Source organism: Schistocerca gregaria, chromosome 1 (genome assembly GCF_023897955.1).
Source record: "Schistocerca gregaria isolate iqSchGreg1 chromosome 1, iqSchGreg1.2, whole genome shotgun sequence".
Lineage (NCBI taxonomy): Eukaryota > Metazoa > Arthropoda > Insecta > Orthoptera > Acrididae > Schistocerca > Schistocerca gregaria.
In genome coordinates, this window is record NC_064920.1 from 841,978,742 (window position 1) to 842,000,275 (window position 21,534).

General features: G+C 40.9%; 1 protein-coding gene across 1 annotated transcript in view; it reads left to right on the plus strand.

The window, feature by feature from the left end:
* The window catches only part of LOC126272438 (DNA replication licensing factor Mcm2), a 46,678-nt gene extending 41,754 nt beyond the window's left edge, over positions 1-4,924 (plus strand). The window contains exon 14 of the mRNA XM_049975314.1: positions 3,769-4,924. Within this exon, the coding sequence (XP_049831271.1) occupies positions 3,769-3,897 (129 nt within the window). The 3' untranslated portion in view covers positions 3,898-4,924. The remainder of the gene's footprint in view (positions 1-3,768) is intronic.
* Positions 4,925-21,534: the final 16,610 nt, after the last annotated feature.

Genomic DNA, 21,534 nt, shown 5'->3' on the forward strand with positions numbered 1-21,534 from the left:
GGTATCAGATAGATCATATAATGGTAAGACAGAGATTTAGGAATCAGGTTTTAAATTGTTAGACATTTCCAGGAGCAGATGTGGACTCTGACCACAATCTATTGGTTATGACCTGTAGATTAAAACTGAAGAAACTGCAAAAAAGTGAGAATTTAAGGACATGGGATCTGGATAAGCTGAAAGAACCAAAGGTTGTACAGAGATTCAAGGAGAGCATAAGGGAACAATTGACGGGAATGGGGGAAAGAAACACAGTAGAAGAAGAATCGGTAGTTCTGAGGGATGAAGTAGTGAAGGCAGCAGAGGATAAAGTAGGTAAAAAGACGAGGGCTGCTAGAAATCCTTGGGTAACAGAAGAAATATTGAATTTAATTGATGAAAGGAGAAAATATAAAAATGCAGTAAATGAAGCAGGCAAAAAGGAAAAAAAAAGTCTCAGAAATGAGATCGACAGGAAGTGCAAAATGGGTACGCAGGGATGGCTAGAGGACAAATGTAAGGATGTAGAAGTGAGTATCACTAGGGGTAAGATAGGTACTGCCTACAGGAATATTAAAGAGACCTTTTGAGATAAGAGAACCACTTGCATGAACATCAAGAGCTCACATGGAAACCCAGTTCTAAGCAAAGAACGGAAAGCAGAAAGGTGGAAGTATATAGAGGCTCTATACAAGGGTGATATGCTTGAGGACAAAGTTATGGAAATGGAAAAGGATGTAGATGAAATGAAATGGGAGATATAATACTGCGTGAAGAGTTTGACAGAGCACTGAAAGACCTGAGTCAAAACAAGGCCCCCGGAGTAGATAACATTCCATTAGAACTACTGACAGCCTTGGGAGAGCCATCCTGACAAAACTCTACCATCTGGTGAGCAAGATGAATGAAACAGGCGAAATACCCTCAGACTTCAAGAAGAATATAATAATTCCAATCCCAAAGAAAGCAGGTGTTGACAGATGTGGAAATTACCGAACTATCAGTTTAATAAGTCACAGCTGCAAAATACTAATGTGAATTCTTTACAGACGAATGGAAAAACTAGTAGAAGCTGACCTCGGGAAATATCAGTTTGGATTCCGTAGAAATGTTGGAACACGTGAGGCAATACTGACCCTACAACTTATCTTAGAAGCTAGATTAAGGAAAGACAAATGTACGTTTCTAGCATTTGTAGACCTAGAGAAAGCTTTTGACAATGTTGACTGGAATACTCTCTTTCAAATTCTAAAGGTGGCAGGAGTAAAATACAGGGAGTGAAAGGCTATTTACAATTTGTACAGAAACCAAATGGCAGTTATAAGAGTTGAGTGGGCTTGAAAGGGAAGCAGTGGTTGGGAAGGGAGTGAGACAGGGTTGTAGCCTCTCGCCGATGTTATTCAATATGTATATTGAGCAAGCAGTGAAGGAAACAAAAGAAAAATTCGGAGTAGGTATTAAAATCCATGGAGACGAAATAAAAACATTGGGGTTCGCAGATGACATGGTAATTCTGTCAGAGACAGCAAGGGACTTGGGAAGAGCAGTTAAACGGAATGGACAGTGTCTTGAAAGGAGGATATAAGATGAACATCAACAAAAACAAAACGAGGATAATGGAATGTAGATGAATTAAGTCGGGTGATGCTGAGTGAATTAGAATAGGAAATGAGAGACTTAAAGTAGCAAAGGAGTTTTGCTATTTGGGAAGCAAAATAACTGACGATGGTCGTAGTAGAAAGGATATAAAATGTTGACTGGCAATGGCAAGGAAAGCGTTTCTGAAGAAGAGAAATTTGTTAACATCGAGTAGTGATTTAATTGTCAGGAAGTCGTTTCTGAAATTATTTGTATGGCGTGTAGCCATGTATGGAAGTGAAACATGGACTATAAATAGTTTGGACAAGAAGAGAATAGAAGCTTTTGAAATGTGGTGCTACAGAAGAATGCTGAAGATTTGATGGGTAGATCACATAACTAATGAGGGAGTACTGAATAAGATTGGGGAGAAGAGAAGTTTGTGGCACAACTTGACTAGAAGAAGGGTTTGGTTGGTAGGACATGTTTTGAGGCATCAAGGGATCACCAATGTAGTGTTGGAGGACAGCATGGAGGGTAAAAATCGTAGACGGAGACCAAGTGATGAATACACTAAGCAGATTCAGGATGTAGGTTGCGGTAGGTACTGGGAGATGAAGGAGCTTGCACGGGATACAGTAGCATGGAGAGCTGCATCAAACCAGTCTGAGGACTGAAGACCACAACAACAACAACAACAACAACAACAACAACACCTTGAGTATCAGTTTGGGGAAGTGACAGCACTGTCCAAGATGAGAAACAGTGCAGTCTTGATTCATGCAGCATCTTCAGCCCAATCTTGGGCATTACTCGCCTGTGACCAGCTGGGTGATACTTCCGTTTCTGTCACTCCCCTTGACAACCTAATAGATTTTAAACGACTCCTTGCCTGTGTTCGCCAGCTTATAAAAAGACGGAAACAGGAGTGTTGGGAGAGGTGGGTCTTAACTATTGGTGCCATAAATCATCTTCCCAAGTCTGGACGAAGATCAGACGTGTTTTTTTTTTTTGTACCAGACCCCAAGTGTCCCTGTCATTAACATCAATGGCGAGTTATCTACCACACAAACGCATTTATCGAGCACTTTGCTGAGCACTGTGTTCGAGCCTCTGTGTCGGAGAATTACCCTGCAGCCTTTCGCACTGTCAAATTGTGGATGGAAAGGAAAGTCCTCTCATTCACTGAATGTCACAGTGAGCTCTATAATGCTCCTTTTACAGAATGGGAGCTCCTCAGTGCCCTTGTCCACTGCCCCGCACAGCTCCTGGGCCAGATCGGATCCACAGTCAGATGATCAAACATCTCTCGTATATCTACAATGTCATTGCCTCATCATCTTCAACCGCATCTGGTGCGATGATGTCTTTCCATTGCAATGACGGGAGAGTACCATAATTCCAGTGCTCAAACCTGGCAAATACCCACTTGATGTGGATAACTATCAGCCTCACCAATGTTCTTTGTAAGCTGCTGGAACATATGGTATGTTGGCGGTTGGGTTGGGTCCTGGAGTCATGTGGCTTGCTGGCTCCATGTCAGGGAAGCTTCAGCCAGGTTCTCTCTACCGCCGATAATCTTGTGTCCATCGAGTCTGCCATCCAAACAGCCTTTTCCAGGTGGCATCACATAATGTCCGAGAGAACAGGCACCATACTTACATAAGTATATAATTCTGGCAACACCGGCCATGACCTCATCCTTCTGTGCAGATGCACACATATTCCTCGAAGGCTTACAGGACTTCGTAAGAATGTCTTCCACGAGTAATGAGTGTGTTGGGGTGGGACACTACGAATGTAGTGTGTGGACATACAAGGTGAGAATGTGGGTCTCGCAGTAGGCATGCGCGAGATAGTCCCTGCAGTCGCTAACCTCTGTGCCCTCAGTGGCTCAGATGGATAGAGTCCCTGTCATGTAAGCAGGATATCCCGGGTTCGAGTCACGGTTGGGGCATACATTTTCACCTGTCCCAGTTGATATATATAAATGCCCATTAGCAGCTGAAGGTATTAATGTAATTCTAATTTCGTTCTAGACAGCTGCAGGTCTTCTGTGGTGTCTGTCCTTCCGGACATGTCTGAAAGAACAGACACCATATCCATATAAGTACATTAAAGATACTTCTTACTATTTGACACGTCTTTTCTTTTAGAGATATGCAGCATTGGTGTTTTGCATAAAATAATTGCATTTTTCTTTTGTTGCAGGCGAGAGTCATTGGTATTACTGATGTATCAACGTTTTTCAAGTCTCATATTTTCACTGGTAATGGTTTCAAGTATGAAGCTGACAGACATCTGATAATCAAGAAAATAATACACCCAGATAATGAATGAACCTTCAGGGTATATGTTCCAAAACAGTTGTTTTAAACAATCCCAGTGATCTGTTGGAGACGAGACTGGCTCCCCTAGTGAGCTCATCTCATTCGCATCTGATGTGTATACATATTGTAAAAATTGCCGTTTTCTGCCAAAGTGCTTTCTGTCAGAGGGGTGTGTGTGTGTGTGTGTGTGTGTGTGTGTGTGTGTGTGTGTGTGTGTGTGTGTGTATGTGTACACATGTATGTACATGCACAATATACAAAGACCATGTTTTGAATGCTTAAAAGAAAGATTTTAGTTTTTTGTGCCAGTAGCAGTGAAGAGTGTGATGGATATCATGGATCTGCAAAAAGACTATTTTCATCAAGTGGTTAACCATAGTGATATAAAAAAAATACAGCCTGCCTGTTGTATTGTTCAAATGATCAGTCTCTCTTGTCTTCTTTTGTCAATGTATTGTATTCTCACTTTTCTCAAGGCATTGCATTTTCACTAATGAACATGTGTGTGCTTGTGCATGTGTAGTTACTCGAGTCTGTCTTCCCTGTTCTTGTCTGTAAAAGTTAATTTTTAACATTGACTTGGTTGCTTAATTTTTAACATTGACTTGGTTGCATACCATGTTTATTGAAACATCACAGTTATTTTGTGCATTTCAAATATGTAAGTTATATGTGAATTCCCTCAAACACAATTGCTCTATTTTGGTATATGAACAAAAGTGCAACAAATTTTAGATTTATGGATTTCCTAAGAAACATTGATTGTAAGAACTGGACGTGTAAGATAAGGATGAAAGCGTACAAATATTTTGCAGACTATTAATTTTATTAAAGAAACTTAAATTTTATGCCAATATCACAATTATGGATTGTTGTATTTCTTTGCTGTGTGATGTCTCAAGAAGTAAAGTATTTTTATAATCTTATAAAGAGGATATTAGTAAAAATTCAGACATATAAATTCTGGATACTGCGAAGTTTAAAATGCTAACTTTGGATAAAATTGTATATAAGAAATAAAATTAAGTTACAATTAAGTAAGTTTCAAAATCTGAGATATACTGTCACCCATGATATATTTGTAATCTTAGTATTCCCTTCGCCAACATAATATTCTATAGCACTGAACGAAATGGCACAGAGGTGAGACACTGGACTTGGATTTCGTAGGATAGAGATACAAATCCCAGTCCAGCCATCCATATTTAGGTTTTCCATTGTTTCATTATGTTATTTATGGCAAATGTCAAGACAGTCCCTTTGAAAAAGGCATAGATAATTTCCTTCCTGAAATATACATCTACATCCATACTCTACAAACCACTAAAAAGTGCTTAGTGGTGAGGATGTCCCATTGTAACATGTATTAGGGTTTTTTCTCATTCCATTTTCATATAGAGGATGGAAGAACGACTGCTTAAATTCCTCTGAGTGCACCTCTCATCCTACTTCATTACCTGCTGTTCCTGGGTCAGTCTTATTTTTGGTTGTAAATGAGGTACTCTCATTTCGTGCTGCTGTAAAGTTAAGTTGTTGTTAAGTTGTTAATTGGATTTGAACCGTTAGCTCTGTAAGTTTGTTCTAGTTCATATTGTTGCAGTTTCAAATTTTCATTTGTATTTTTTATTAAAAGGGAAAAGTTCATAAGAAGAGAAAACGTGTTTAGCTTTAAATTGGGTATTGATTGGCATGAGATCAACTTGTCTGGATTTAATTTTTAATGCCTTTCTTTCATTAGGCAGGCTGAGTATCACACTGATTAGAGCTTATTTACAAAAAATAACACAGTTTGAATTTGTTTAAGCTTTTATAAGGCTCTTCAGTGTGTAGACACATGCAGATCTGCGAAATTATTTCTAATATATGAACATAAATGACAGCTGTACATGTTGCTGCAAGTTAGTGAATAATAGTGTGGGCTGATTTTTGGGATGGTAAGTTGCGGTTTCATTAGGACAGCTGCAGCGGATCCGATGAAGGTTCTCCTATGGATATGTAGGGTATGTTTAAAAGATCTGTAGATGGCAAAATAAAAAGTTAAGATTTGTTCCCAACAGGCACAGACTGAGGCAGCAAAAAATTTATTATAAAATATGGGGGTGGGGAGGAAATGGGCAAAAAGGGACTAATTTGGGAAATCATCTTACCACTGAGGTCAAGGACAAATTTAGCTTCTTGTCTTTTTGAGAAAGAAGCCTGTTGCAGGTGTAGAAGAAAGAAGTGCACAACAGAACATTAAGAATTTGAAAGTTGCATTGGAAAGTGAGTAGAACAGAAAGATACTGGTGCTAGGTAGCAGTTTTGGGAGGAAGGTTTGAGATCAGTGTACCAGGTCTCAGGTACAGGTGACAGAACCGTAGACAACTGATTGCCTAATCACTAGAGATTTGAGTGAAGCAATTGAGGATCAGGTAACAGCCTGGCCCTGAACGGAGAACTCATTATCTGCCCTCCACTCTAACACGATACGGAGAATGTTCATAGAACGCCCATGTGAAACTCAGAAAACTCCTTCTTTGGCATGAACTCGGATGCCACACTGGCCTGAATGTAAGTATGTGATCAAAGAGTTGACCCTCCATGTGAATTTCTGCACTTTGTTGTTTTGTGGTAGGTTCATATTAATAACACTAAGTCTTGAAAGATATGAATTGTCTGGGGTTTGCATTTCAGTCAAGCCATGTCTATGATTTTATTTGGAATCACAATTTGTGACACAATATTGATACACTATGGTCGCACATCAACTACTTAACATTGCCTGCTCGCAACTGACTTGTCAAATGCACTTCTGTTGTTTACAGTTGAAGCTACCCCCATAGTTGCTGTGCTGAGCTTGATTATAAGCCAGAAGAAGAATCAGTTTCCTATTGTGGTGGTACATGTTGCTATTCAAGGTAGCAACTGACCCTTTTCCTTTCTACTGCATAGTGAAAGATGGTTGAATGAAATCCATGCAGAAATCAATATGGGACATATGACGAACTTATCCATTATGAGAGTGTGGCAAAATTTATTATTAATGGGGTATGGCAGGAGATGGCCAACGTGAGTGACTTTGCTAACAGCATGACATTGGGTGCAGCGCCTCTTCTAGGCTCGTGACCAAATTGGTTGGACTTTAGATGACTGGAAAACTATGACATGGTCAGAGGAGCCCCACTTTTGGTCAACAAGAGCTGATAATAGGGGTTCAAGTGTGGCACAGACCCAACAAAGCCTTGGGTGCTAGTTGCCAACAAGGCACTTTGCAAACCGGTGGTGGCCTCCATATGGCATGGGCTGTGTTAACAAGGAATGGACTGGGTACTCTGATCCAACTAAACCGATCATTGACTGGAAATGGTTATGTTTGGCTACTTGGAGACTATATGCAACCATTCAGGAACTTCTTGCACCCAAATGGTGGAATTTTTATAGACAATAATGTGCCATGTCATCAGGCCACTGTTGTTCACAATTGGTTTGAAGAACATTCTGGACAGTGAGCAAATGATTTGGTTACCAACATTGCTGGACATGAACCTGATTGAATGTTTATGGAATGTGATTGAGAGGTCAGTTCTTGCACAGAATCCTCCACAGGCAACACTTTTGTGATTATTGATGGTTGTAGAGGCAGCACAGCCCAATCTTTCTGTATGGAACTAAACAATGACTTATTGTTGTCCATGCCACATCAAGTTGCCGCATACCATTAGTTTTTGTCACCTCAGTTAATACGTGATATTTGTTCATCCAGTAGTGAACGGCGTGTGACCAAGATATGCAGCTGATTGAAATGAAATAGATAAAGGGAAATAGAGTAGTTAATGAACAGCCAACCAAGTTTCAAAGCTGCCTTACATGATGTGGGTTGGAGGGATGTGTATAATGTGACAGGTATGAATTCCAAATTTAATATTTTTATAAATGGGCTTTTATCTATCCTTAACTGCTGATTTCACAAGAAAACTGAGCTTGGTAATAATAAGACAACAAGAACATAAGGTTTGCAAAAAGAATCAGCATATTGTTTACAAGGGAACTGTTCGAACTGGTTTGCACAAACAGAAATGGACTAATTACATATGTAATAAATATGGTTCTGTCTTGAAAAGTGATTAAAATGCTAAAGAAACCTTGGTATGTCTGAAATTAATTATCTGGATAGTAAAATTAAATTTATGTGGCCAATATTTGAAGGGAAATACAGTATGTAATGTGACAACTGTATTATTGCTGTCAGGCGGCCAACATATTTGATAATCATTTTTTTGAAGTAACACAGGAGGCTGGCATGAACAATTCAAGGTACAAAGCAATAGCATAAATGCAAGTTGCAATACATCAGGTAAATGGCGAATACGTCAGGCTCCACATAAAAAATAAATAATGCAATGTAACACGTGCAGAAACGATAACTTTCATGATGTTTATAACATCACAACCACTAAAATCCTGTTCTTCACAAAGACTATTGGAAAAAAAAATGCAACACCAGGAAGGAGTTGTGCGACATAAACGAAAGGTTGTTAGTGTGTTTCTTTAAATTAAAGGTGATGTCTATTCAAATTTCATGTAAGAGTGATCCAGTAGTGCCACTATTAGGATGCAAATCTGGTTTGCTTTAAATAAATACTGCAACAGTCAACATTACCTTTGAGATTGGCCTTGGTTAGTTGATGTTGGGCAAGAAAGCCTTTTAAGGTGACAATGGCACCATTGTCAACACCTCACTGAATTTGAACAAGGTAATGTAATAGTTCTAAGAAGTCGGATGTTTCTTCTGTGATCTTATAGGATGACTTGGCAGGAATATAGCCACTGTACAGGATGTTTGCAGCAGTGGCTATGAGAATGTATAGTCACAAGATGACGGCTCTGGGCAGCCACGTGGTACTACTACGAGGGAAGTCCATAACATTTGGTGTATGGCTGTGGTGCATCATACTGCATCTGCAGCAGCAGTTGGCACCACAGTGACATTATGAACTGTTGCAAATCAGTTACTTGAAGGACAGCTCCAAGCCAGATTCCGTGTAGCATGCACTTCACTTACCTCAAACCACTACCATTCGTGACTTCATGGGCGTCAAGTGAAAGTTTGTTGGAGGGTAGGGTGGAGTACTGTTGTGTTTTCTGATCAAAGCTGGTTCAGCCTCAATGATAGTGATGGCAGTGTGTTGGTTTAGGAGAAGGCCAGTTCAGAGCTTGCATCCAGCTCCCACACTTCAAATTTGTACATCAGTCAGGTGACTCAACCTGTTGTACTGTCATTCATGAACAGAATTCCAACAGGATAACATGTGCCTGCATACTGCTGTTGTAACCCAACATGCTCCACAGTGTGTCAACATGTTGCCTCAGTCTGCACAATCCCCAGATCTTTCTCCAACCGAACATGTATGGGACATTATCTGACGACAACTCCAGCCTCATACACAGGCAGCATTAATCGTCCTTGTATTGACCAACCAAGTGCAATAGGTGTGGAACTCCATTCCACAAAGTCACATGTGGCAACTGTACAACAGAATGAATGCATGTTCCATGCTTGCCTTACATTGCTTATTAATGTACCAACTTTTCACATTTGCAATGACTTATCTTGCACTTATGTTAAACTGTGATTCTCCAGTGTTGAATCACTCAGCATCAGTGGTACACAGAGAAGAGTAAGGTATTTACCCATAAAAGTCTTTGACCATCTACCCCGAGAAAAAAAATGTAATCTATGTAGTAAGACAATACACTGTTACAAAAAATTCTTGACGGCTTTACTTCAAGTTATTACTTGATATTCTAATTAACATTCAGATGGACATAGGCTGTATATTTTTTCAATAATAATGATAAGGTTTTCTGTTAACACTGACAGTGAGTATGAAAACGCTGTGCAATGTTGTGAAAATGTGTGGTGTAGTTTTGTTTCTCAGTTTTAACTATCATAGCAAGCCATTTAAACTTTTAGACAAATTGTTTCTCCCATATTTATTCTTTCTCCTTATATAGAATTTTAAACAAAAATTTTGTACATAACAGTGTTTTTTTTTTGTTTTCTTCCTTGCAGTTGGTTTTAACAGAAAACAGACTAAATAGACTCTGAAGCTAGTATCCTCACAGCTGCAGCAGCTGGAGAGGTCTCCCTCCCATTCCATATTCCCATGATCCCAAGTGATTTACCCACTCATTTTAAGTGACTTTTTGTTCACTATCAAGATTTTGTTTGCAGTAACATTAGGAAGAGGAGATGAACAATGAAGGGTAGGCAGAGGTGAAATGGACAAGTGGGTTAGGGTGGTGAGGAAGAGTAAGAGATTAAGACTATATCCAGGGTGTAACAGGTGTAAGTGCAGATATTTGTGTTGGTGACAAAGGATGCTGTACTGAACAACATTACATCAGTATGTACACCATTTGCAGATATATAATTAGCTGTTATAAGTCGTATGGTTTTAGGTCTGGTTGTACATGCAAGTGCATATGACATTAATAATTATTTTCCATTGGGAAGCAGGTCAGGTGTTGCAGTGTGGATGCAAAATCTTACTCTGTACAGATAGGTGTAGTCCATGTACTGTGTAGTTACAGCCATGCAGAAAACATCAGATTGTAAAGTTTGTGACATGTCTGTGGGAAGACTGTTTGATGCAGAGAAAAAAACAACCAACACACATGAACCAATCAACATACTGATGTGTGTAGATATTAAGTCACAACATATAAAAACACCCTGTATAACTCCAATACATATTTAGCAGTTGCGAAGTGTTTCGGGGTACGCTAGTAGATATTAAAATTAACTTTCAACCAAACATGAATCACGTTTACACTATCTGATCAGAAGTATTTGGGCATTAACCACTACATGTCACAAGAGGCATGGCATAAGTATAGAATGGGGTGGAAGGAGGGGTGGGGAGTATTATTTTGTCTTGGAGGAGCAGTAAGAGTAGAGTGGGTCCGTCTGGGAAGCTCGGTGACTTCGAACATGAGCATACCATTGTGTGCTGCTTGAGTAAGACATCAATCACAGACACTTCATTTCTTCTAAAGCTGCCCAAATCAACTTTTGGTGATGTGATGGTGAAATGGAAGTGTGAGGGAACACTCACAGTTAAACCAAGATGAGGCAGACATTATGTACTGACATACAGCAACCACAGACTGTTGCAGAGGGTGGTTATAAAAAATTGGAGGAATCGCTCATGAGTTCCAAAGTGCTACCAGCAGTCCAGCTGGCACAATCAGAATGTGTAGATGGTTAAAAGGAATTGGATATAATAGACAAGCAGCTCCTCATAAGCCCCACACATTTCTGTAGCAGTGTTAAGTGACACTTGAGGTTGCATAAAGAGTGATGCTATTGGACAATGGATTGCTGGAAACGAGTGATTTGGGGTGATGAATCATTCTGTATGCTGTGGCAATCTGATAGAGGTGTTTGGGTTTGTCAAAAAATGCCTGGAAAATGTTATTTATAGCACCAACAGTGAAGTACAGAGGAAGTGCTGCTATGGAAGAGGGATGATTTCTATGGTTTTTGTGTGGCCCCATTATTGCCCTTAAGAACATGCAAATTATAGAAGTATATGAACACATGTTAACAGTATTGTTCACTGTGTACAGTGTACTCAATGAAACTGAATTTTCAAAGTGGAGAATAATCATTACAGGCGTGCCACAACATACAGGGTTCAGCTCGGAGACTGTGACTGATTGTATCAGCATGACAGGGCATCCTGCCATTAAGCAAAACCCATGAGGTAATGTTTCGTGGACAATAACATTTTTTCTGATGCCTTTTAATACACACTTTGTGAAATCTTAGTAAAATGGTAGTCCTAATTTAATGGTTTTTCTAAAACATTGTTTTATCCGTAATGTATGACTTCATGACAGACTTCTGTAATGATAATTTTTGTTTGTGATCTCCTGTGTAAAAAAAAATAATAATAATAATAATTCTGGAATCATTTATTTTACTTTTCACTTCCAGTCTTAATAGTTTTATATGAATAAATTGTAATGCTGTGTAATTGATGAGAACCTGCAAAAGAATGGAGCAGTTATTTCTTTATATGGTACACAACTACTTTCTTTTAAGTGGGTATATTCTTATGGAATGACCTATTATTGATATTACATTATCTGACAATGTCTAGATACATCTCACTGGCCCAGTTTCAGTGATATAGCGCTGAATGGAAAATATGTCTTCAGTTTAGACTGACTAGAAACTAAATTGTGTAAGGGTTGGCTCTTAGAACATGGCAAGAATAAACATAGAACAAAATGCATTGTGTCGTGTCAGTTATATGAATGTGCATGTCCGAAAGAACAGTGCCCACTCAGAAATCTTAGTTGTGTTACATTATAAGTAAATTGAAGGGGAGAAAGGGAAGGGAGAGTATCACTGCTATCAGGACATTAAGCACATCAGATGGGAAAAATCTGTTTTTAGTTGTCCTGAGGCCAAAAACCACACAAAGAGCAAAATGACAGCAAAAACCGCATAAAAACCATAATTCCATCGGTTTCTAACTGTCATGAGACTGGCACAAGACATGTTGAATATGCTGACCACTTTTTCCTGCAACAAATTGAAATCTTAGAAACAGAATGTTCCACAACAGATCGAAGTGTCTCGAGGCTCACGTTCAGAAAGAATTGCGCAGTTCGTGCGTTCAGTTCAGCTAAGTTCGTAACTGGAGTACGGAACACAACATATTTCAGATAACTCCACAGCCACAGGTCACACGGATTAAGATCAGATGATGCAGACGGCCTGACAGTAGGGAAATGACTGATGATAATTCTAGCATTTCCGACATGACTGTGCAGCAGCCGCTTCACTGGTTGTGCATTATGCGGAGGAGCACCATCTTGCATAAAAATGATCGCACCCATGCTGCTGAAGGGCTGGAATGGTGTTGGTGTGGAATAGACTCTCATAGTGTTTACCAGTGTCAGTATAGGTAAGAGGACCCACCGGACTCATCTCCCTCAAAAAATATGGCCCTACAATGCGGTCGACCAGCACCACACAGTCATCTTTGCAGAATGAAGTGGTACCGGCTGATGTGCATGTGGATTTTCCGTTGCCCATATTCTGAAGTGCTAACGACCTTGCCACAGTGGTAACACCGGTTCCTGTCAGATCACCGAAGTTAGCACTGTCGGGCTGCGCTAGCACTAGGATGGGATACCATCCGGTCTGCCAAGCACTGTTGGCAAATGGGGTGCACGCAGCCCTTGTAAGGCAAACTGAGGAGGTATTCCGGTTCCGGTCTCGTAAACTGACATGGCCAGGGGAGCGGTGTGCTGATCACATGCCCCTCCGTATCTACATCAAGTGATGCTGTGGGCTGATGACACGGTAGCCGGGCGGTACTGTCGGGCCTTCCAAGGCTTGTTCGGAAGAAGTTTAGTTTAGTTTTATATTCTGAAGTTCTCCGTATTGCCATGTCACTGGAGACGGAAAGGAGCTTTCTTTGTTCGCAGAATGTTCCATGGCCATTCACTGTCCACTTCCATGCGAACAAGAAATTCGATAGATGACGTTTGTCTTGCTGGCAGGTGAGCAGGAAGCAACTCCTGAATATAGGTGATTTTATATGGATAGCAATGCACGATGCTTCATAGGATTTTACCCACCATCGTCATTGGCATGTCCCAAGTTCGGACAGTTGGACATGTGCTGCATGTTTGCACACCACCACTCTAACCCTCTAGCAGTGCTGTGGCCACATCTTTGACAATGTCGGATGAACTGCTTTCCTCCCTCTGCCTTATTTCACTTCAAAAAAACCTGTCTTTTCGAATTTTGTAATCATTTTCTCCAGACCCTTGGCAGACATTTCACTGATGTCATTTTTCATGTATGAGACAGGCGAAATACCCTCAGACTTCAAGAAGAATATAATAATTCCAATCCCAAAGAAAGCAGGTGTTGACAGATGTGAAAATTACCAAACTATCATTTTAATATGTCACGGCTGCAAAATACTAACGCGAATTCTTTACAGAGGAATGGAAAAACTAGTAGAAGCCGACCTCGGGGAAGATCAGTTTGGCTTCCGTAGAAATGTTGGAACACGTGAGGCAATTCTGACCTTACGACTTATCTTAGAAGAAAGATTAAGGAAAGGCAAACCTACGTTTCCAGCATTTGTAGACTTAGAGAAAGCTTTTGACAATGTTGACTGGAATACTCTCTTTCAGATTCTGAAGGTGGCAGGGGTGAAATACAGGGAACGAAGGGCTGTTTACAATTTGTACAGAAACCAAATGGCAGTTAAAAGAGTTGAGGGGCTTGAAAGGGAAGCAGTGGTTGGGAAGGGAGTGAGACAGGGTTGTAGCCTCTCGCCGATGTTATTCAATATGTATATTGAGCAAGCAGTGAAGGAAACAAAAGAAAAATTCGGAGTAGGTATTAAAATCCAGGGAGAAGAAATAAAAACTTTGAGGTTCGCCGATGACATTGTAATTCTGTCAGAGACAGCAGAGAACTTGGAAGAGCAGTTGAACGGAATGGATAGCGTCTTGAAAGGAGGATATAAGATGAACATCAATAAAAGCAAAACGAGGATAATGGAATGTAGTCGAATTAAGTCGGGAGATGCTGAGGGTATTAGATTAGGAAATGAGACACTTAAAGTAGTAAAGGAGTTTTGCTATTTGGGGAGCAAAATAACTGATGATGGTCGAAGTAGAGAGGATATAAAATGTAGACTGGCAATGGCAAGGAAAGCGTTTCTGAAGAAGAGAAATCTGTTAACATCGAGCATAGATTTAAGTGTCAGGAAGTTGTTTCTGAAAGTATTTGTATGGAGTGTAGCCATGTATGGAAGTGAAACATGGATGATAAATAGTTTGGACAAGAAGAGAATAGATGCTTTCGAAATTTGGTGCTATAGAAGAATGCTGAAGATTAGATGGGTAGATCATATAACTAATGAGGAGGTATTGAATAGAATTGGGGAGAAGAGGAGCTTGTGGTGCAACTTGACTAGGAGAAGGGATCGGTTGGTAGTACATGTCCTGAGACATCGAGGGATTACCAATTTAGTATTGGAGGGTAAAAATTGTAGAGGGAGACCAAGAGATGAATACCTAAGCAGATTCAAATGGATGTAGGTTGCAGTAGGTACTGGGAGATGAAGAAGCTTGCACAGGAAATAGTAGCATGGAGAGCTCCATCAAACCAGTCTCAGGACTAGAGACCACAACAACAACAACATTTCTTTGTGGCTGGTGTTGTAATGACGTTCCATTAAATGTTTCTCCACCACATAACAGTGCAGTGGCATATTAAGCCCTTTGGTTGGCCTGTAAACAATACGAAAACAGGCAATTCCCATTCGACGCTGAAGACGTGGCTTCTCCTCTTCTTCTTTTATTTGGGCAAGTGCGTAGACACAACGTAGATCCAATTGAACGCAGATTATGCCATCAGCAAACTGCTCGGCGTTTGCCAAGTTGAGTGTCCAGCTCTAGCGTGCGGCGTCCGGATGCAGCGGCCTTCATTGTCCTCTTCCTCCTCGACCCTCAGCCCCTCTCGACGGGGCGCTCGCTCTCGCGGAGCCAGGTCTGATTTCAGAAGTCTTCGAGTGACTCGCATATCTGAAAAGTTATACCGTATGCTTCGAACTTCGTAAACAGTGTGCAGTGGTGCACCATATCAAACGTTTTATAGAAATCTAAGAGATACGGAATTTGCCCGTTGCCCCTCATCCATGGTGCTTAGAATATCGCGTGAGACAAAGGCAAGCTGAGTTCGGCCTGACCGATGTTTACCAATTCTGTGCTGATTTCTGAACAGAAGCTTTCATGTCTCAAGGAAATTTATTATATTCGAACACAGAATTGCTCAAGAACCCTGTAGCAAACCGATGTTATGAATATTGGTCAGTAATTTTGTGAGTCTGTTCTTTTACCTTTCTTATATGAGACAGTCACTTGCGCTTTTTTTTCAGTCGCTTGGGACTGTACGCTGGGCGAGAGATTCGCCATAAATGCAGGCTAAGTAACAGGCCAATGCTGAAGGGATTCCCTGTGAACCTGGCGACTTAATTATTTTCATCTCAGGAATGCCTGTTTCCATATCTTCTACAGAGCAGTTTATGTTTTGCTCAAACGATGGTTTGTCTACTCGATGATCTTTTAAACGTGAAATTTACTCTTCAGTTTTCCATTTGCTGTTTTCCATTACCACACCAGAGTGGTCGGTGCGTGATTGACTGAATAGAAGCTTTCGATCCGCTTAGTGATTTTAAGGAGGACCAGAATTTTCTTGGGTTCTAAGATCTTTCGCTAGCATATGACGGTGGTAGTTGTTGTCCGATTTGCGATATTTTTATAGGTGCCCAAATTACTACTAACCTTTGCCTGTCGACACTTCCATGTTCTTTTTTGAACCGAGGGTGCTACAATTTCTGTTTTCTCAGCATCTATCGAAATTTGTTATTAAACCACGGTGGCACTTTTCTGTCCTTAAGCCACTTACTCGGCACACTTTTTCCTGTGCTCGATTCGCACTTAGTTTAAACTTTACCCATAATTCCTCTACGTCCATCATATTGGGATTAAGTAGGATGCAAACAGCAGCTTATGTGCTCTTTCCAGCATAAAATCCCTCCTAGACTTCTTGCTGGATTTATTAACTTCGAAAACCATCATCGCTATGATACCGCGATCATTAATCCCTTTCTCTTTACTAACACTGTCGATAACGTCAGACTTCTTTCTAACTACAAAGTCTAAAATTTTCTATTGTGAGTGGGTTATCGAACAAGCCGGTGAAGAAAGTCTTAGGAAAATGTGTTCCGAACTACTTCAGAAGACTGTCTGGCGTACTACCTGCAACGAATTCATAGGCGTTCCAGTCTACGCTCGGTAGGTTAAACAGACCTCATATTGCATGTAGTCGTTCTTTTCCCGTTTTCCGTCGTACCTTAGTTGCTTCAGAACTCACGGCGGTATAATGTATATATCCAAACTGAAGCGACGAATGAAAATTTGTACCAAGGCTGAGGTTCCAACCCGGTGCAAATTTTCATTTGTCGCTTCAGTCTTCATATATCTGCAATAGACGTTTGAGACTTGAAAAGGTCTCTAGAACCGTATAGTTTCACTTGATCATGGAGGTATGTCGAGTCTTTGCAACTAAGTGAAAGCCAGTTTGTTTATTGCCATAAGCGTTTGGCTTCTTTTATTTATGTAGCATCTTCAGTGGTTTGTCATACATGTTCCTTCTTACAAATAAATAATAAATGAGTAATGTAATAGTTACAAGCATGTTACTTTTTCTCGTGTAATTCTCTTGTGTTTCAGGTTAGAGTCAGCCTTTTCAGCCCGACTTTCGTGAAGTTAAATTATCTTTTGGTGCTGGTACGATTTCCAATGTTGCTAGTCCATGTGTGTGGGCTACTTCTGCACCACCGAGCACAAACTTCCTTTGAATGATTCCACAACTGTTACGGCGGAATCAAGCGACCAGTAGAAATATCCGATGATTAATTTCTCTTAGGCCGGTTACTCGCATCCAGGAACCTCACAGTCAGAATCAATTACTGTCTTGTGAAGCAATATTTTTGTTGACTGCAAATAACACTCTCCTGCCTACGATGCCTAAGCTGTCTCTCAGATATACATTCCATGCCTTGTTAAATATTGAAAGATTTCTGCTTCGGGTTTCTTCCAGATTCAGTTCCGAATATAATTTGAAGTGACAGCTTTCCTGGAGAGCGATAAATTAAGGGACATTTTTTACGAATGCTTCGGACATTTATTGTTAAAATTTTGATATCTGAAGTCTCTACTTTTTACGCGATCTTTTTTCACTCTGTTGTATGTCTCACATAGGGGTCGTGAAGATCACGTCACTGAAGGTGAGATGGTTAGAGGTGGAGCATACGCTGAGATTGGGGAAGGTTGTTTAAAAGCACATGCCTGTGATCTTATAGTAAGTTCTCGTAATACTCGCTTGTAAAAGAAAATGACAGATGTATCTGGGGCTACAACTCATCGCATATAAACATACACCGTACGCAAACATCTACCACCTGCATGAAGGAAGCGCAATCGCGTTTTTCACATACTTGCACTGTGTCGCCAGCCTTTACGAACGTGACCCGACTCACCATTCAAAATAATCTATACCCATACTTCGAGCGTCCAAATATGGGACTTGTGTCCCTCGCTGATATCTTTACTCAGTGACGGGTACCGAGAGGAAGCACTCGTCTGGGGTGCTGACTTCTGTACCTCATAGCGAGGAGGTCGTTCTAGGTGGCAAGACTCTTCAGCATTGTTGTTGTCGAGCTCTGAATTGCGGAATGATTGCTGCTCCGAGCCTTACGTATACCGGCTGTGCATTTTAGTGGCAATCGCGGTCAGCAAACTCTGTACTTCTCATCTCTTGGGGTGAATAGGTAACGAATATTTTTTACCTTATCTACATCTACAGTTAAATCTATATCATTATCTACATCTATACCCTACAAACCACTGTGAACTACATCTACATACATACATACATACATACATACATACATACATACATACTCTACTAGTCTCCATACGGTGCATGGCGGAGGGTTCCACGTACCGCAACTAGTCATTTCCCTTACTGTTCCGCCGGCCGATGTGGCGAGCGGTTCTAGGCGCTTCAGTCTGGAACCGCGCGACCACTACGGTCGCAGGTTCGAATTCTGCCTCGGACATGGATGTGTGTGATGTCCTCAGGTTAGTTAGGTTTAAGTAGTTCTAAGTTCTAGGGGACTGATGACCTAAGATGTTAAGTCCCATATTGCTCAGAGCCATTTGAACTATTTTTGTACCTTACTGTTCCACTCGCTAATAGAGTGAGAGAAAACGACAGTCTATAAGTCTCTGTATGAGCCGCAATTTTCCTATCTTATCTTCGTGGTACTTGGGCGAAATGTACGTTGGCAACAGTAGAAACGATCTGCAGTCGGCCTCAAATGCCATTTCTCTAAATTTCCGGAATAGTGCCTAGCGAAAAGAGCGTCGTCTTCCCTCCAGGGACTCCCATTTGAGATCACGAAGCATTTCCGTAATACTTACATGCGAATCGAACCTGCTGGTAACAAATCTAGAAGCACACCTCTGAATTGCTACATTTACCTCGTTTAGTCCGAGCTGCTGAGGATCCCAGACGCTCGAACAGTACTCAAGAATGGGCCGTTCTAGCGTTCTGAAAGCAGCCTTCTTTATGGATGACCTGCACTTTCCCCAAAATTTTCCCAATAAAAAGAAACCGAACATTCGCTTTTCCTACTACAAACCCGACGTGCTCACTCCATTTCATATTGATTTGCAACGTTATGCTTAGATATTTAATTGATGCGACTGTGTCAAGCAGCGCACAATGTCGTACATTTTTTTACATTTAGAGCTAGCTGCCATTTATGACACCAATAAGAAATTCTGTGTAAGTCATCTTGTTTCCTCCTAAAGTCACTCAACGACGTCACCTTCCCGTACACGACAGCGTTATCAGCAAACAGCCGTTAATTGCTGTTCTCCCCGTCGCTAAGATCGTTTATGTTTCCAGAGAATAAAAGTGGTCTACATCTACATCTACATAACTACTCTGCAATTCACATTTAAGTGCTTGGCAGAGGGTTCATCGAACCACAATCATACTATCTCTCTACTATTCCACTCCCGAACAGCGAGCGGGAAAAACGAACACCTAAACCTTTCTGTTCGAGCTCTGATTTCTCTTATTTTATTTTGATGATCATTCCTACCTATGTAGGTTGGGCTCAACAAAATATTTTCGCATTCGGAAGAGAAAGTTGGTGACTGAAATTTCGTAAAAAGATCTCACCGTGACGAAAAACGTCTATGCTGTAATGACTTCCATCCCAACTCGTGTATCATATCTGCCACACTCTCTCCCCTATAACGTGATAATACAAAACGAGCTGCCCTTTTTTGCACCCTTTCGATGTCCTCCGTCAATCCCACCTGGTAAGGATCCCACACCGCGCAGCAATATTCTAACAGAGGACGAACGAGTGTAGTGTAAGCTGTCTCTTTAGTGGACTTGTTGCATCTTCTAAGTGTCCTGCCAATGAAACGCAACCTTTGGCTCGCCTTCCCGACAATATTATCTATGTGGTCCTTCCAACTGAAGTTGTTCGTAATTTTAATACCCAGGTACTTAGTTGAATTGACAGCCTTGAGAATTGTACTATTTATCGAGTAATCGAATTCCAACGGATTTCTTTTGGAACTCATGTGGATCATCTCACACTTTTCGTTATTTAGCGTCAACTGCCACCTGACACACCATACAGCAATCTTTTCTAAATTGCTTTGCAACTGATACTGGTCTTCAGATGACCTTACTAGACGGTAAATTACAGCATCATCTGCGAACAATCTAAGAGGACTGCTCAGATTGTCACCCAGGTCAATAGATCGTTCCCTTCGAGGTGATTCATAATGTTTGAATACAGTATATGCTCCAAAACCCTACTGCAAACCGACGTCAGTTATATAGGTCTGTAGTTAAATGGATTACTCCTACTACCCTTCTTGAACACTGGTGCGACCTACGCAGTTTTCCAATCTGTAGGTACAGATCTATCGGTGAGCGAGCGGTTGTATATGAGTGCTAAGCAGGGAGCTATAGTATCAGCGTAATCTGAAAGGAACCTAATCGGTATACAATCTGGAACTGAAGACTTGCCCGTATCAAGCGATTTGAGTTGCTTCGCAACCCCTAAGGTATCTACTTCTAAGAAACTCATGCTAGCAGATGTTCGTGTTTCAAATTCTGGAATATTCCATTCGTCTATCACATTTCCCTGAGGCACTCCTAGCATACCCCTGTCTATGATAAACACTCGCCATTCAGGACAACGTACTGGCTTCTGTTACTTCTTGAGCCACTGACGTATCTGGAACCTAATCCGTATGCCCCAACCTTCGCCAACAGTGCATAACAGAGGGTACATCTCATTGTAGCACATATTAAGGTTTCTTCCACTGATAAGTATAGCCCCCAGAATTCCTGGTCTCCATATTCTGTCTCCAGTTTGACAACGGACGGTTCCGAATGCGCCTCTATTGGCTTCAGCTTATTCACTCACCTCTGTATAGTTGTGGTGTAGAGGAGGACGTAGATCACATCATTTTAGGTTGCCCACTGCGATACTACGCGAGAAACAATGTACTACAATGCTTAGCGCTTCATAGACAACAAATTACGACAAGAATAAAGACATTACTTAACAACTTGCGTGTGTGTTTGATTGAACATGTCTTTTATTTACTAAAATAAGAATTACTCACTCTAAATTGTAGCATGTTATGTATTGGAGGCTGTCTGTGTGGATAATGTCCGAAGAAAAAAAATGGCTCTGAGCACTATGGGACTTAACATCTGAGGTCATCAGTCCCCTAGAACTTACAACTACTTAAACCTAACTAACCTAAGGACATCACCCACAACCATGGCCGAGGCAGGATTGGAACCTGCGACCGTAGCGGTCGCACGCTTCCGGACTGACGCGCCTAGAACCGCTCAGCCACACCGGCCAGCCATGTCCGAATACTACAAAGAGTATACGAACACATAAAAAGTCTCAGCATACTTCCCTGGGACACACTTGAAGCTCTGTCTGTC